Below are 18,346 nucleotides of genomic sequence, written 5' to 3'. Positions count from 1 at the left end.
TTACAAAAGCTCTACATTTTGCGCACTTTAAGTTGCGCTATGCAGAAATCGCTCCGCCATTTCCTGTTTGTTCAAATTCTAATAGTTTTCCTATTTTCAGTATGTGACAATACAAGCAAGTATAGTGTGCCATCTAAATCGAAAATATAGTATTTTCAGCTCTTTGAAGCTTATGTACAAAACCGAAAGTAAAAGATGCAAAAATGAAACTTAAGAACGGGAAGCATAGAAATAGCTCACATAGACTCCCGAGTGGCGCAGTGGTATAGGGCACTGCATTGCAGTGCTTGAGGCATCTTTACAGACCTGGGTTTGATCCCGGGCTGTGTCGCGACCGGAGACCAATGAGGCGGTGCACAATTGGCCCAGCATCTTCCGAGTTAGGGGAGGGTTTGGCTGGCTGGGATGTACTTGTCCCATCGCGCTCTAGCAACTTCTGTGGCGAGCCTGGCACATGCGCGCTGATTTTGGTTGCAAGTTGTACAGTGTTTCCTCTGACACATTGGTGCGGCTTGGCATGGTTGTGTTTCGGAGGATGCATGGCTCTCGACCTTCGCCTCTGTACGGAAGTTGTCACGATGGGACAAGACTGTAACTACCAATTTGGCTATCATGAAATGGAACAGATCTACCGCTTCTTTGACTTGCTTTCAATGAGGATGATAGCTCTATATCTCACTTTTCAATGTGAATTTGGGGGGTCACCCAAAAAGTTACATATTGCAGCTTTAATGGTTCCGATCCAAAGTTATGCAGTTCAATCAAGTGTCATGTTGTTTTGAGTAAGGCACATCACTTAGCCAGGTTGCTTCAGGATGCTATTCTGCAATAGCTTGCTAAGTGTGGTTGTGAATATTGATGCTGACAGTCTGTTTAAACTGCTTATTAGGCTACCAATCTACAATTTTGCAATGGTTGTGTGATCCTGTAACCTGGCGTTCTTCTCTGCAGGGCCTTGTTCACCTACGAGGGGAACACTAATGATATACGATTGGCAGAGAAGGGAGGTGAGTGTGGTAGACAGAATCCAAGAAAGGCTCCAACATGTAAATGTATTCTGTTTGGTATCGAGTCTGCAATGTTGTCTGAGATCATCACCCTCACTTATGGTATGCCACTGAATTGCTCTCTAAGCACAGTAAGGCAATTTAAAAGATGCAAGCAAAGGTAAATGTTAATCTTCTGCAGTAGTGGCATATTTTTATTGTTTGGGTAAGTCTCCCAGACTGATTTTTTTCAGAAGATAACTATTTGCATATGTGAAAAGAAAGATAACCAAGCATGTGTAATGTGGTAGGGGGAAACATTTACATTTTAGTCATTTAGCAGACGCTCTTATCCAGAGCGACTTAGTTTAGAGTTAGTGCATTCATTTTAAGGTAGCAAGGTGAGACGACCACATGTCAGTCATAGTAAGTTGGCAAAAATGTTCCTCAAAGTAGCTATCATTAAGTAGAAAGTGTACCCAAACGCGCTTTAGCCAAGATTGAAAAATAAGAGAATCAGGTGCTTGGCTGAGGGACATGAAAATCCCAAAAAGAATCCTTGCCCCAGGACACTTCAACAGGTGACTATCCAGGAATATAAAGAAAATGAGCACTCTGTTTCTGCGTAGATCTGATAATTAATTGACGTGGTATACAAAAGGCTTACGCTGGTGTATTCGCTTTTTTGGGGGGCAGGGGGATTAATCAAGATGCTTACAACTAGGGTTGCAAAGGGTTGGAAACTTTGCAGTAAAATTCCGGTATCTTTCCAGAAATTTTCCAATGGAAGTTAAACCCTGGAATTTGGGGAATTTTGCTTAAATTCATCAAAAAGTTAGCTTATAACAGTGAACCTTTTTTTATGGGATACACAAGGCAATTCTAGGTCTTGTGGCATATTTTAGTTAAACTATCCCCATTTCAATGGAATTGCAACCTTCTGCATGCACAGTGCATTCTTCCATCACATGTATAGCTGATTCTCAAGATCTTGCACACTGAGATGCTATTGAGCCCACATTACTACATTGTCTGAGCCAAGGACTCCATGCTTTCTGGTAAGTTTTGATTACAATACTGGGAGGAGTGAATATATTTTATATGACATGCATGATTTTTTTTGTTAACTAGTAAATAGTAGCCTACAGCAAAGTGTGTTTAAATCATTTCTAACTTGTTAACAATTTCTGATGGTTCGTTTTTGCTACCATGTAGGGTTTAGATTGCTTGAGCCTGCTAACTGAGGAGTGTTAATTCACCTGTTTCCATACATGTTTAATTTTAAAACATTTATCTTGCAAAGGAGTTGTTTAATCTAACTGCTTAACTATTTATCTGCATATGGAATTGTATTTGTTTTTTTTTCACTCATTTCTTTTCTAATCTTTACAGGAAAATGCTACGGGCACCATCTGATGTGTGGAGACATTTCACTGCAGCTAATGTAGAAGGAAAAGCTGTGTACATTTGCAAATACTGTGCCAACTCATATGTGAAGAATGTAACAAATATGCTGAATCATCTGGCCAAGTGCATAAAGTTCCCTCAGCGCTCACAACAAGCGACCTCTGACAAAAGTCCCTCTACTTCTATTCGAGGTGGAAAAGGATGAATCAGACACTTTATCAATAGCAACGGTTCTCCTCGATTCAGAAGGTTTTTTTGACTCAATGGAGGAATGTAGTCAGAAATGCTGATGAATGTCTCGCTCGAGCTGTGTATGCAACTGGTTCACCTCTGATGCTCACAGGCAAGGTGTATTGGAAGTGATTTCTGAATGTTCTTTGCCCAGCATACACCGCTCCAACCAGACATGCGTTATCTACTCATTTTCTGGATACAGAGTTCAAGTGAAGGTCAAGCAAATCATAGAGAAAGCAGACTGTATTGCAATCAACTCTTGATGGGTGGTCGAATGTTCGTGGACAAGGAATAATTAACTACATCATCTCCACACCTAACCAGTATTCTACAAGCGCACAGACACACCGGTCTCTACATTGCAGATGAGCTGAAGGCAGTCATCAATGACCTTGGACCACAGAAGGTATTTCCACTGGTGACAGACAATGCTGCGAACATGAAGGCTGCTTGGTCTAAAGTGGAGGAGTCCTACCGTTACATCACACCCATTGGCTGTGCTGTTCATGCATTGAATCAGCTCCTCAAGGACATCATGGCACTGAAAACAATGGATACACTCTACAAGAGAGCCAAGGAAATGGTTAGGTATGTGAAGGGTCATCAAGTTATAACAGCAATCTACCTCACCAAGCAAAGTGAGAAGAATAAGAGCACCACATTGAAGCTGCCCAGCAACACCCATTAGGGTGGTGTTGTCATCATGTTTGACAGTCCTGGAGGGGAAGGCGTCTCCAAGAAATGGTCATATCATAGTCTGCCAATATGGACAGCCCCATCAAGAGGATCCTCCTGGATGATGTATTTTGGGAGAGAGTGGTTTGCAGCCTGAAACTCGTAAAACCTAAAGCAGTAGCCATTGCACAAATTGAGGGAGACAATGCCATCCTTAAATCCGTACTACCCTGCCCACTTCACTGTTGCTCCAAGCAGAGGAAACTGCAGTTCTGAAATACATCAAAAAGCATGAAGACTTCTGCCTGAAGCCCATACATGCCGCAGCGTACATGTTGGACCCCAAATATGCTGACAAGAGCATCCTGTCGTGTGCAGAGATCAACAAGACCTATGGTGTCATTTCATTTCACCTATGGTGTCACTTTATTTCATGAAGCTGCCAGTTGAGGACTTGAGGTGCCTGTTTCTCAAACTAGACACTAATGTACTTGTCCTCTTGCTCAGTTGTGCACCGACGCCTCCCACTCTTTCCATTCTGGTTGGAGCCAGTTAGCCCTGTTCTGTGAAGGGAGTCGTACACAGCGTTGTACGAGATCTTCAGTTTCTTGGTAATTTCTTGCATGGAATAGCCTTCATTTCTCAGAACAAGAATAGACTGATGAGTTTCAGAAGAAAGGTCTTTGTTTCTGGCCATTTTGAGCCTGTAATCGAACCCATAAATGCTGATGCTCCAGATACTCAACTAGTCTAAAGAAGGCCAGTTTTATTGCTTCTTTAATGAGCACAACAGTTTTCAGTTGTGCTAACATAATTGCAAAAGGGTTTTGTAATGATCGATTAGCCTTTTAAAATGATCAACTTGGATTAGCTAACACAACGTGCCATTGGAACACAACGTGCCATTGGAACACAGGAGTGATGGTTGCTGATAATGGGCCTATGTAGATATTCCATTAAAAATCAGCTGTTTCCAGCTACAATAGTCATTTACAACATTAACAATGTCTACACTGTATTTCTGATTGTGTTATTTTAATGGACAAAAAATGTGCTTTTCTTTAAAAAAATTGAATTTCTAAGTGACCCCAAAGTTTTGAACGGTAGTGTAAGTTGAAAACGTTTTTGGGAGATGTGATGGATCATTCAATATTCCCTTTCTTTTGTTGTCCAGTGAAATCATCCCATGTGAAAAGTCAACTCATTTAATTAAAAAAATAAAATAAAAATCTTCCTATTGGAAGGATTTAATCATTTGCAATTATGTCTACTTATGATAAGGTCAAATGTTTGTTTCTGTCTCCATATGATATGGTAAATATATCCAATGCAAAAAACGTCTACATTTAAATGGTATTAATTCCCAAGGAAAGTTTCCACCTCTGAATATTCCCCAAAATCTGCAGCCCTACTTACAACACATACACACTGTCAAAAATAGAGCATGTTGAAAAAGGGAGTAATTTGCCATATATTGTGTACATAATGTAGGCTATACACAGTAATGTACATGACAGACTTTGCATAGAACATAAATTCTACAATGTTCCCGATACTGGTGTTTTCAGATGGTGGACTGGAGGAACTGGTGGAGGAACTTAGCAGCGGTAAAATAATGTACGCTTTCTGTCGTGTCGAGGACCCAAACTCTGGCCTGTGCAAATACGTCCTGATCAACTGGGTGAGTGCTGCACTACACTCCCTTTTCTTCCAAAGGTGGCACTCCTCTGTATTTGGTAAATCAGGTTGTCAAGTTGAATGAATCTTATGAGTATTTGTGTTTCAGACTGGAGAAGGTGTGAAAGACGCCAGGAAAGGACTATGTGCCAATCATGTCAGCTCCATAGCTAATTTTCTCAAGGTAATTTAATTTGGCATGGTTTAGACCCCTCCAACTCTGGACCTCGAAGCCTGTTCCACTGCATTTTTTTAAATTGCTCCCTTCAAATTAGGGACTGATTTAGACCTGGGACACCAGGTGTGTGCAATTCATTATCAGGTAGAACAGAACCAGCAGGCTCCGGACCTCGTAGGGTAAGAGTTGAGTACCCCTGGTCTAGACATTTTTTCCATCCAGACTGCTTATGTTTAGTTAATGATCAAAATCGACTACTTTTGGTCATGTAGTGTAATTGCGTAGTATGTGGACACCTGCTCATTGAACATCTCATTCCAAAAACATGGACATTAATGGAGTTGGTCTCCCCTTTCATGCTATATCAGCCTCCACTCTTCTCGGAAGGCTTTCCACTAGATGTTGGAACATTGCTGAGGGAACTTGCATCCATTCAACCACGAGCATTAGTGAGGCCGGTTACTGATGTTGGACGATTGGGCCTAGCTCGCAGTCGGCGTTCCAATTCATCCCAAAGGTGTTCAATCGGGTTGAGGTCAGGGCTCTGTGCAGGCCAGTCAAGTTCTTCCACACTTACCTAGACAAATAATTTCTGTATGGACCTCGCTTTGTGCACGGATTGTCATGCTGAAACAGGAAAGGGCCTTCCCCAAACTGTTGCCACAAAGTTGGAAGCACAGAATCATCTAGAATGTCATTGTATGCTGTAGCGTTATGATTTCCCTTCACTGGAACGAAGGGGCCTAGCCCAAACCATGAAAAACAGCCCCAGACCATTATTCCTCATCCACCGAACTTTACAGTTGCACTATGCATTGGGGCAGGTAGCATTATCCTGGTATCTGCCAAACCCAGATTTGTCCGTCAAACTGCCAAATGGTGAAGTGTGATTCATCACTCCAGAGAACGCATTTCCACTGCTCCAGAGTCCAATGGCGGCGAGCTTTACACCACTCCAGCCGACGCTTGGCATTGCAAATGGTGATCTTAGGCTTGTGTGCAGCTGTTCGGCCATGGAAACCCATTTCATGAAACTCCCAACAAACTGTTATTTTGCTGACGTTGCTCCCAGAGGCAGTTTGGAACTCGGTAGTGAGTGTTTCCACCGAGGACAGATGATTTTTTTTACGAGCTTCAGCACTTGGCTGTCACTTTTTGAGATTGTGTGGCCTACCACTTCGTGGATGAACCGTTGTTGCTCCTAGACGTTTCCACTTCACAATAACAGCACTCACAGTTGAGCGGGGCAGCTCTAGCAGGACAGAAATTTGACGAACTGACTTGTTGGAAAGGTGGCATCCTGTGACGGTGCCACGTAGAAAGTCTGAGCTCTTCAGTAAGGTCATTCTACTGCCAATGTTTGTCTATGGAGTTTTCATGGCTGTGTCCTCGATTTTATACACCTGTCAGCAACGGGTGTGGCTGAAATAGTCTAATCCACTAATTTGAAGGGGCGTCCACATACATTTGTGCATATATAGTGTATTTATGTGTACACTTTCAACACTAACCTCAACAGGACATGAAATTAAGAACAATTGCAGGAAAGACTGAGTAGACACCCCTGTTAGTGCCAGTTATAGCTTTTGAGTGGTTAAGAGTTAAGCAGAAGTTGGATGCTACTTATGGTGAATTATTGGTTGTGGTTTATGAATCAGCTCTGGAAGTGGTCTGTTATCAGTTGTTATCATGAAAGTGACCTTGCTAACTGCATGTCAACAGATCCTATGGGTGGTGCCTGTCACATATCAAATATCCCTCCTACGGACAGCCCTTTCATGGCCTTATCTGGCTGGAATGTGTGACGCGTGTTGTTTGTAGCTAAAATGTCTGCTGTAACTCCAGGGAGCCCATGTCACAATAAATGCCCGTGCAGAGGAGGATGTGGAACCTGAGGCTATTATGCAAAAGGTGGCCAAGGCCTCAGGGGCCAACTACAGCTTCCACAAAGAGTCCAACAAGTTCCGAGACGCTGGTCCCCAGGGACCTGTGGTACGTACGAAATACATCATCTTATCCTTTTGGAAATTAAAATCAGAACATTTTAGTTATGCATTGAGTTGGTTTCATCAGATGTTAAGTGTCTGTAGATATGTTTTGTACAGGCAGGTTGCACTGTTAGGCAAGTTGCTTTCTGGTCAGATATACTCTCATAGCTAATTTTGTTTCGGTTAATAACTTGTCTGCCTGTGGACATTTTTGGTAAGATTCATTGCACAAGGCTGCGGATGAGAGATTCTCATTGTGGGTTTGTTTCCAACATGTTGGATGTTGTGACGTGCAGAGCTGGTTGTTTACAATGACTCATGTGCAGTAGAATCCAGGGGCTTAGTTGAGCTCATGATTGTTGGCCAGGGCTGGAGCCAGAGAGGCCAGGCCAGGACAGGCTGTTTAAAGCCTGTTAACTCGGCATAATAAACCAACATGCTGTGTCAGTACTGGATCTAGGTGGGGGGTTGGTGTCTAGGAGTGCCTATTTGTTTTTTGTTGTGTTTAACTAATGCTTGTATTTTGTGACAGGGCTCTGTGTATCAGAAGACCAACGCCATGTCTGAAATCAAACGGACCAATAAAGACAACTTCTGGGCGCAGGCAGAGGTGAGTCAGCCCCAACACCTTACTGCCACTACAGGGACTCCACGGTGTCCCCCTCCCAGAGTGCAAAGAACCTTGGCGTGGCTCCAGCACGTTAATGCTCTACAACATCCGTAGAGTATGACCCTACCTCACACAGGAATGGCGCAGGTCCTAATCCAGGCACTTGTCATATCCCATGTAGAATACTGCAACTAACTCGCTGTTGGCTGGGCTCCCCGCTTGTGCCATCAACCTTCTTAAGTTCTCCATGTCGCCACGCTCCTCCGCACATGCCACTGGCGTCCAGTCGAAGCTTGCATCATCTTCCAGACCCTGGTACTTGCCTACAGAGCAGCAGTGTGAAGCCCCTCCTTACCTTCAGGCTATGCTCAAACACTATATCCCAAACCGAGCACGCCACCTCTGGTCTCTTGGCCCTCCCACCCCTACAGGAGGGCAGCTCCCACTCAGCCAGTCAACACCTTTCTCTGTCCTGGCATCCCAATGGTGGAACAAGCTTCCCCTTAAAGTCAGGACAGCAGAGTCCCTGCCCATCTTCTGAAAACGTTTGAAAACCTACCTCTGAAGAGTATCTTAAATAACTCTCACGTGCTTTTCCTACTAGCACTGACTTTGCTCATGAGGGAAAATGTAGTTGATACGATTGTGATGTTGTCTCACCTAGTTATCTTAAGATGAAGGAACTAATTGTAAGTCGCTCTGGATTAGAGCGTCTGCTGAATGACAAAAAGGTACATTTAAATGTAAATACTGGTTAGATTTGCTTGTGTTGCTCAGCTTGTTCTGATTAAATAGTCCTTTATGACAGTGAATACCCTAACCTGGTCTCGTGTTCTGTGTGTCTCAGAAAGATGAGGAGAAGCGGCAGCGGGAGGAGCGCAGCAAGGCAGACGAAGAGCGCCAGAAGCTGGAGAAAGATCGGAAGGATCGAGAGGCCAAGGAGGCAACTCTCAGAGAGAAGAGAGACAAGGAGAGGGCCTCTATGATTGACCAGCAGAAGTGAGTAAAATGGTGGTTAGTAAACTTAGCTGGAGGTGTTTAACTTATCGAGTTGACCTTATTAAGACAGCCAGGTTTCCATTAAGTCTGCTTTTCCCATTTGTTTAACAGGAAGTACCAGCAGCAGCAGGAAGCTGAGAGCAGAGACAATGAAAAACAACAATGGGTGAGTTGTGTACTGACTCACAGCAGGACAGGCCGGCTGACTGAGGAGAATTCAAATCAAATCCGCTATGTTTAACTGGTGTTTCATCCTCATGTAGGGGGCAGCAGATCCGTTTATGCAACATGCACCCTGCCAGAACTGGGTTCAAATACATGTGTATTTGTTATGTAAATAGGCCTACATATTTTCAAATAATGTAGCCTGACTCAATTACTTCTATTGGAAGTATTTTCAAATAATTTCCTATAAATAGCCTACTATTTAAATGTATTTTCAAATACTATTTAAATACACTCCCATGCATTTAACCCAGGTATTTGAGTCAGTATATTTTAAAATACGTCAATACTTTCCAAGTGTATTTCCATTCCAATATTCAACTATTACTTTTTCCCCCAAAAATATCTGAACACTTTCTTTGAAATGTATATTAAAGTAATTGAGATATTTGAACCCAGGTCTGCACCTCACTTAAATTATCTGTTTTAAATGTGAAGGCACACATTTAGGACGTAAGTATAACACAAGAACAAACAAAACAGAAACGGTAGGTGTTGCCTCGTGGGTAGTGTTGAATTATGTATGGTGCATCATCATCATCCATCATCATCAGGAGGAGCAGGAGAAGGACTTCCAGGCAGCTCAGAAGAAAGGGATGAAGCGTGGTGAATCTGTGGAGAAAGCCAATGTGAGTTAACTGTGGCCCCCTGTAGGTTTAATAATTGTTTAAAGGTTCCCTATACCCTGTGACTCAGAACCCTCTGTTTCCTGCTTCCCTTTCCATTGACACAACCAAAACTGTTCCTTGCATGAATCTAAACTCGCCATAGCTTCACATACCTTCATTTTCCTGTATGTACATTCTTTCTGCTCCACTACCATCTACTGTGGTCATGACTTCTCACCTTTGAACATCATTCAGAACACCTTTATGCATACAGTAGATGGTATTGTGTTCTTTATTAAAGGGAACATCTGGAACGTTGCTATGGCTATACAATACCCAGTGTGTCTGTCTGACCACATGGTGTGTTTCAGGAGGCGGCCTCCCTGATCTCTCAGCGCTCTATGAACCCCAGAGAGATGTTCAAGCAGAGAGAGAAGGGCATGGCCCCCAGCACTGCAGACACTGACACCCCTGCTGCTGCCCACACCCCTGCCAGCCCCCAGCCAGGTAAGCCACCAATTCAATACAACTGTTTGCTGTTTATATACATAGTGTAGTTCTTAAAATTGTTTTTTCCATGAGTGTTTCCTTGCTGGGCTTTCTAGCTCTGTCAAGTGGGGATGTGGTCTTGCAGCGAGATCAGGGGATTGTCTGGGCCACGTTGAAACATGCAGAATGAGAATCTTGTCGCATTACTCTGCCTTCATCAACTTTAACTCATTGTCTCGTATCAAGTCTTGTCTCTAGTCCACATCTGCTTTGTGTTGTCTCTGCTCTGCTGGGTAACCTTCCCGGCCAACCTGTCTGTCTGCTCTGGTGTGTGTTTCTCAGGGCGTTTGAACAGCCCTTTTCTCTCTAAGCAACCATGCGAGCCCGAGCCGTCCCGCTTGCCCCTGCGCCAAGCCTCCCCTCTGCCAGCAGGCTCTGCCTCTCCTGTCCCTGCTGCAGGTCTGAGCTCACTCATACTGCTGACACAAACTGACCCTTTCCAAACACACACACAAATACTTCACACGTAGGTGACTGAGTGACATTCAATTGCTATGTTTGTGTTTTGGTCAAATATCTACCTGATGCTACTCGCTTTAAATCCATCAATCTAAATGATTGACCTGATGCTACTCCCTTTCATCTCTTGTTATTTCAATTTAACATCACCCTCATGGCTCATAGGCCATGTCCATCATTAGATCACTGTACATCAATCTCATCCAGTGGCTTGTTGTTTTCCATGAGACTTGACAGATGGTTTTGTAATTATTCAGTGTCTGAATATTTGAGTGCATGCTTTAGTATGTTTGTACACTGTGTGTATCTGTGCTCGTATATCATTTGTGTACATTGTGTCATAAGAACCCAGTGTGGATGAGCCCGTTGTGGATGAATCCACTCCCAGTGTGGGTGAGCCATCCCAGTCTGAGTGCTTGGATGAGCAGAATGCAACCCCTGAGGATCAGTGGCAAGATGAAGGTGGGCCCTGCTCCCCACACACCTCAGTCTGAACACACAACAGTCCGATTCATCTCATCTGTTTCATCATGACCCTTTCTCTGGACACATTTCATAATTACTTTGTACTCTGGGTCCCTGGTGCTGCTGCTGCCACCTGTTGGTAGAGAGGTATTGTTTTTATCCGAAAAAGAATGTACTTTTTTCTGTTTCAGTAAAGGCAACAGCAGCTCCCACTGAGCACAACCATGCCACAGAGCCAGCCCAAAACAACCTCTATGAAGAGCCCCCACAGGTAAATATTTGTCAGCACATGAGCAGTGAGATTCATTATTTGTAAACAGCAATAGTATACTTTTTTATCAGAAAATTCCTTATAACAATCATTATTGAAATACCATTCAAGCCAAGAGGACTTTGGTAAATATTTGCGCTTGGACTTAAACGTGAAGAGCATTCTCAGAGGTATAGCACCCCTTGTTGTTCGCTCAGGTGGAAGAGAACACGAATGAGGTGGCTGCAAAGAAGACCGACCGAGGCGTCTGTGCCAGGGCTCTATACGACTACCAAGCTGGTAAGCATTGTTACAGTCACAGCCTACTGACAATTTACAGTAGACATTCGGCCCACTAAACTGGTTCTCTGTGTGAACAATGTGTAACCGTGATGTTTTTCCCCTATGGAGAATGTGGGTGAAACTGCTAGATGGAAACTGGCAGTCAGTGAGCAGTGGTTACTCTAGTATTTTTTTCAGCAACTGTAGCAATTTTGGGGGGGTGGCATGATTTTAGGGGCACTCCTCTTGGCAGCATAGACCAAATGTTTCTGTTTTAAAGCTAATTTCCTGCAATTCTACACATTTTGCCATGAAGCTGAGAAACTGCAGTTTCAAATCTAATTTCCTGCAATTCTACACTTTGCAATGTCTTATGCCTTGTTTTTATGCTATCTGGGTGATTCAAACATAACAAAATCAATGGGAGTCACATGCCATGACATTTTGGGGATTTCTGATTATCTCGTTTTTATTTTGGTGATTGTTAGTTCTCAAATATTATCTTATAAAAAATATATAGGTCGATTATCCTTTCTACATACTTTTGGTTTTTTTAAGTGGCGTTCACGATATCAGGGAAACATTGGCGACGGAATAGACACAATAATACAGCAACAGATATCCGAATGGACATGGTGATCTGAGGTATTGCTCTTTTCATTCCACAGCTGATGAGACAGAGATTTCCTTCGATCCTGATGACATCCTCAATGGCATCGAGATGATTGACGAGGGCTGGTGGCGGGGCTATGGCCCAGACGGTCATTTTGGAATGTTCCCAGCCAATTACGTGGAGCTGATTTAAGTCCATACCTTGCCCGCTCACTAGATCAGCATATAGGAGGCAGAAGAGAATTCCCCCTTCCCCAGAAGAATTTGGCAGTAGGAAAACTGCTAGCTCCAGAACACAGCATGTCAGAAGTAACTCAACAGTGAACTTTTCAGAGTCAATTGCTGAACTGTATCCTTCACATTATGGACCAATGTATGAACAGTGAATGTTGGGCTCAAATCTATCCCAGTTTTTTTTCCGTTTTTTTTTTTTCTCCTTTATTTAACTAGGCAAGTCAGTTAAGAACAAATTCTTATTTTCAATGACGGCCTAGGAACAGTGGGTTAACTGTCATGTTCAGGGGCAGAACGACAGATTTGTACCTTGTCAACTCGGGGATTCGAACTTGCAACCTTTCGGTTACTAGTCCAACACTCTAACCACTAGGCTAAGCCTACCCTGCCGTTGAAGAGAGAAATTCCATTATTTCATTTTTGTTGTGAGAACTTAGGTGGCATTGTTTAGGTTTTGATGAAAACCCATATACTGGCCAATCCCAAACTGAATCTCTTACCTTCTGTGATGCAGTAAATTGTCAGCCTTTTTTTTAATGTTTCAATTCAAGATTCCATTGTGAACATCATTAATAGCACTTGTACATCACATATCTTAAAAAGTGAAGCCAGTTTTGCTCCAGGTGTACTTTTTTGTTGTTTGTATTATTCACTCGTCATGTTCAGGATAATAACATTTCATAGCTCACATAACGGTACCAAATATCATTTTTTTGCCTTTTCCTCAGACTGATATTTTATGTGAGTTTGCTTAAATAATCCTGCGTGAATTTCAAACCATAGTTTGGTATTGCAGTTGAATATTAGAAAACCAAAATGTTCTATATTTGCTGTGCTCTCCTGTGTGGCTGAATTCAAGAAAAAATGGGAGTGAAAATGACACAATCATCATATCCTTGTGCAAAAGTATTATTTTTTTAAAAATATGTAATCATTATGCTACAGAGCTTGTCCCCATACCCTCCCTCCCTGCCCTCTTCAGCCCCTAGAGAATTGTAATGACTGACTGTTTCAGGGACCAGTTACACGAAACAAGGCATGAGTAATCTTTCCTCTCGTTGTTGCATCGTCTTGTCATTATCTGTGTCTTGGGTACAATTTGTCTCTGCTTAACCTGTCTTTCACAGTCCAGCTTCTATCAAAATACAGGTCTGTGAATGGCTTAATTTAGCAGGCTTAAGAGAGCCATGATCAGATGCTGTTATCATGTGAGTGCCAAAGGAGGGTAAAGGAGTGGGGTGATGATGCTGTCCTCTGGAAAGTGCTTTCTCTCATTCTAATCTGTGTGGAAACTTCATAACTGTTATGCAACTTCCCTGCTTTTTAACTTATAATGAAATCATTGCAAGAAAAAGTTTGTGGGACATTGTCACTTTAAATAAAGATTAAGGAATTTAAAAATTATTAAAAAGGGTCACTAATTTCAAGGTGCATGATGTATCCGTTGTCCTTGTTTTTCAAGAGTATATTGTACTGCAAATACTTTCGTCATAATAAAAGGGTTCAAGTAAAATGTGTACAAGTCTTACGACATCTTTTGTAAATGTTTGTGGCAGCAGTAAGTTGTTTTAAACATGGGAGGGCAGTAGTAGCTAGCTGATAGAATTAAATGGTGTGCAAGGAGTGAAAGCATTGGGGACATTCAAGGAGCAGGTACTGTTTGATACTGTTGCTACAGTTAGGAGTATCACTTTTACTCTCATACATAAACCTTAACTGATTATATATATATATTCATTCTATAAGCAGTTTCCTGGAATGAGAGCATAAAGGTAACGGCCGGGGATTTTTGTTATTACCTCAGTTTCAGTTTCACAAGAACGGCAAGTTTTAAGTTAATGTTATTTCCCATCATTTAAGATAAGATCTCACTTTTTTCCCTCAACTGAAAAGACATGCCTAAAAGCCTCCCAAAGTGCACTTTCTAAAATTATTAGTTCATCATGTTACTGAAAATGGCTGAAACTTACAAGAAACCTAAGGTCACACAAAAAATGAAGAACTGAAAGTATAGGCCTATATTTGTTTTCTAACGGTAGAATACAAAGTGTAACTAGAAAGGCCATTTGATGATGGGTTCCAAACCTAGAGACTGTTCTGTGAGTCAAACCCAGAGACTGTTGTGATAGGAATGGCAAAAAAAAATCTGAACTGTTTCTGTTAACAGTCTGCTGACCCTCTTCACTGAAAGGCTGAGATAAATGTCATGGAATCTTTTACATCGAATTTCTCACTGTAAACGCTCCGTTTAACTTGGTATTAATGTGAATATGTCATGTGGCATGCATTATGTCTCTGAGATTTACATGTACAGTGCATTCAGAAAGTATTCAGACCCCTTGACTTTTTCCACATTGTTACGTTACAGCCTTATTCTAAAATGGATTACACAATTATTTTCCCTCATCAATCTACAAACAATACCCTATAATGACGAAGCGAAGAACTTTTTTATTTTAGTACATTTTCACAAATTTATGACTATGTAAATAAGGTATTTGGACAGTGACACAATTTGCATCATTTTAGCTCTGTACCCCACCACAATGGATTTGAAAGGAAACAATTAAGTTGTGCTTTAAGTGTAGACTTTCATCTATAATTGAAGAGTTTTGTCCAAATGATTGTATGAACCGTGTAGGAATTACAACCATTTTTATACATAGTCCCCCAATTTTAGGGGCTCAAAAGTAATTGGACAAACTAACATAATCATAAATTAAATTGTGAGTTTTAATATTTGGTTGCAAATGCTTTGTAGTCAAAGACTGCCTGAAGTCTGGAACCCATAGACATTACTAGATGCTGGGTTTCTTCCCCGGTGATGCTCTGCCAGGCCTTTACTGCAGGTGTCTTCAGTACCTGCTTGTTCTTGGGGTGTTTTGCTTTCAGTTTTGCCTTCAGCAAGTGAAATGTATGCCCAATTGGATTCAGGTCAGGTGAATGACTTGGCCATTGCAGAACATTCCACTTCTTTGCCTTAAAAACGTATTGGGTTGCTTTCGCAGTATGCTTCGGGTCATTGTCCATCTGCACTGTGAAGGGCCATCCAATGAGTTTTGACGCATTTGGCTGAATCTGAGCAGATAATATAACCCTAAACACTTCAGAATTCATCCTGCTGCTTTTGTCAATAGTCCCCATCAATAAATACAAGGGAACCAGTTCTATTGGCAGCCATACATGCCCACGCCATAACACTACCTCCACCATGCTTCACAGATGAGGTGGTATACTTCAGATCATAAGCAGTTCCCTTCTCCATAGTCTTCTCTTCCCATCATTCTGAAACAAGTTGATCTTTGTCTCACCTGTCCATAGGATTACTTCCAGAACTGTACAGGCTTTTTAGATGTTTTTGGCAAACTAATCTGGTCTTCCTCTTTTTGAGGCTTACCAATGGTTTACATCTAGTGGTAAACCCTCTGTATTTACTCTGGTGAAGTCTTCTCTTGATTGTTGACTTTGACACAGATACGCCTACCTCCTGGAGGGTGTTCCTGATCTGGCCAACTGTTGTTAAGGAGTTTTTCTTCACCAGGGAAAGATTTCTTCTGTCATCCACCATTGTTGTTTTCCATGGTCTTCTGGGCCTTTTGGTGTTCCTGAGCTCACCAGTGTGTTCTTTCTTTTTAAGAATGTATCAAATAGTTGATTTGGCCACACCTAATGTTTTTGCTATCTCTCTGAGGGGTTTGTTTTGATTTTTTAGCCTAATGATGGCTTGCATCACTGGCAGTAACAGCTCTTTGGACTTCATATTGAGGGTTAACAGCAACAGATTCCAAATGCCATACTTGAAATCAACTCTAGACCTTTTATCTGCTTACTTTTAAATGAACTAATGAGGGAATAACACACACCTGTCCATGGAACAGCTGAGCAGCCAAATGTCCATTTACTTTTGGTCCCTTAAAAAAGGGGGGGACCACATATAAAAAGTGTTGTAATTCCTACGCTGTTCATCCGATTTGATGAAAATATCCTCAAATTAAAGTCTGTACTTTCAGCTCATATTCATTCAACTCCAATATGCTTTGGTATATGATGTAGACAGCTAAAATAATAATAACTTGGTCAATGTCCAAATATTTATGGACCTGACTGTAAGTATTTAGACTCTCTGCTATAAGACTCGAGAAAGAGCTCAAGTGCATCCTATTTCCATTGATCATCCTTGATCTTTCTACAACTTAATTGCAGTCCACCCATGGTAAATTAAATTGATTGGACATGATTTAGAAAGGCCCACACCTGTATATATAAGGTCCCTCAGTTGACAGTGCATGTCAGAGACAAAACCAAGCCATGAGGTCGAAGGAATTGTCCGTAGAGATCCGAGACAGTATTGTGTCAGGGCACAGATCTGGGGAAGGGAACCAAAACATTTCTGCAGCATTGAAGGTCCCCAAGAACACAATGGCCACCATCATTCTTAAATGGAAGAAGTTTATAACCACCAAGACTCTTCCTAGAGCTGGCTGCCTGGCCAAACTGAGCAATCGGGGGGAAGGACCTTGGTCAGGGAGGTGACCAAGAACCACTCTGACAGAGCTCCAGAGTTCCTCTTTGGAGATGGGAGAACCTTCCAGAAGGACAACCATCTCTGCAGCACTTCATCAATCAGGCCTTTATGGTAGAGTGGCCAGATGGAAGCCACTCCTCAGTAAAAGGCACATGACAGCCCACTTTGAGTTTGCCAAAAGGCACCTAAAGGACTCTCAGCCAATGAGAAACAAAATTCTCTGGTCTGATGTAACCAAGATGGAACTCTTTGGCCTGAATACCAAGCATCACGTCTGGAGGAAACCTTGCACCATCCCTACGGTGAAGCATGGTGGTGGCAGCATCATACTGTGGGGAGACTAGTCAGGATCATGGGAAAGATGAACAGAGCAAAGTACAGAGAGATCCTTGATGAAAACCTGGTGTTCAACCTTCCCAAGTTCTCTCACGTCACCCCGCTCCTCCGCTCTCTCCACTGGCTTCCAGTTGAAGCTCGCATCCGCTACAAGACCATGGTGATTGCCTACGGAGCCGTGAAGGGAACGGCACCTCCATACCTTCAGGCTCTGATCAGGCCCTACACCCAAACAAGGGCACTGCATTCATCCACCTCTGGCCTGCTGGCCCCCCTACCTCTGAGGAAGCACAGTTCCCGCTCAGCCCAGTCAAAACTGTTCGCTGCTCTGGCACCCCAATGGTGGAACAAGCTCCCTCACGACGCCAGGACAGCGGAGTCAATCACCACCTTCCGGAGACACCTGAAACCCCACCTCTTTAAGGAATAGGATAAAGTAATCCTTCTACCCCCCCCCCCCCCCCCCCCCCTTAAAAGATTTAGATGCACTATTGTAAAGTGGTTGTTCCACTGGATATCATAAGGTGAATGCACCAATTTGTAAGTCGCTCTGGATAAGAGCGTCTGCTAAATGACTTAAATGTAAATGTAAATGTAAAACCTGCTCCAGAGCGCTCATGACCTCAGACTGGGGCGAAGGTTCACCTTCCAACAGGACAATGACCCTTAGCACACAGCCAAGACAACGCAAGGAGTGGCTTCAGGATAAGTCACTGAATGTCCTTGAGTGGCCCAGCCAGAGCCCGGAATTGAACCCGATCAAACATCTCTTGAGAGACCTGAAATTAGCTGTGTAGCAATGATCCCCCTCCAACCTGACAGAGCTTGAGAGGATCTGCAGAGAAGAATGGGAGAAACTCCCCAAATACAGTTATGCCAAGCTTGTAGTGTCATACCCAAGAAGACTCAAGGTTGTATTCGCTGCCAAAGGAGCTTCAACAACGTACTGACTAAAGGGTCTGAATTCTTATGTAAATGTGATATTTCCGTTTATTTATTTTTATACATTTGCAAAAAATTCAAAAAAACTGTTTTTTCTTTGTAATT

At 42.5% G+C, this 18,346-nt stretch overlaps 1 protein-coding gene across 3 annotated transcripts in view; it reads left to right on the top strand.

Moving 5' to 3' along the window:
* LOC106579831 (drebrin-like protein B) overlaps positions 1-13,960 on the top strand; it is a 16,348-nt gene extending 2,388 nt beyond the window's left edge. For 2 of the 3 annotated variants that reach the window (XM_014160083.3, XM_045703115.2), the window contains exons 2-15: positions 952-1,007; positions 4,871-4,983; positions 5,089-5,163; positions 7,003-7,149; positions 7,678-7,755; positions 8,603-8,754; positions 8,866-8,920; positions 9,534-9,608; positions 9,959-10,094; positions 10,419-10,535; positions 10,941-11,057; positions 11,252-11,331; positions 11,529-11,610; positions 12,261-12,964. In XM_014160083.3, the coding sequence (XP_014015558.1) occupies positions 952-1,007; positions 4,871-4,983; positions 5,089-5,163; positions 7,003-7,149; positions 7,678-7,755; positions 8,603-8,754; positions 8,866-8,920; positions 9,534-9,608; positions 9,959-10,094; positions 10,419-10,535; positions 10,941-11,057; positions 11,252-11,331; positions 11,529-11,610; positions 12,261-12,397 (1,420 nt within the window). In that variant the 3' untranslated portion in view covers positions 12,398-12,964. Of the gene's footprint in view, positions 1-951; positions 1,008-4,870; positions 4,984-5,088; positions 5,164-7,002; positions 7,150-7,677; positions 7,756-8,602; positions 8,755-8,865; positions 8,921-9,533; positions 9,609-9,958; positions 10,095-10,418; positions 10,536-10,940; positions 11,058-11,251; positions 11,332-11,528; positions 11,611-12,260 lie in introns of all 3 variants that reach the window. The other variant, XM_014160084.3, reaches the window with a different exon arrangement.
* Positions 13,961-18,346: the final 4,386 nt, after the last annotated feature.

Source organism: Salmo salar, chromosome 20 (assembly GCF_965601325.2).
Source record: "Salmo salar chromosome 20, fSalSal1, whole genome shotgun sequence".
NCBI classification, from domain to species: domain Eukaryota; kingdom Metazoa; phylum Chordata; class Actinopteri; order Salmoniformes; family Salmonidae; genus Salmo; species Salmo salar.
The sequence above is the reverse complement of the archived record's forward strand: the minus strand, read 5'-3'. Positions and strand labels throughout refer to the sequence as shown.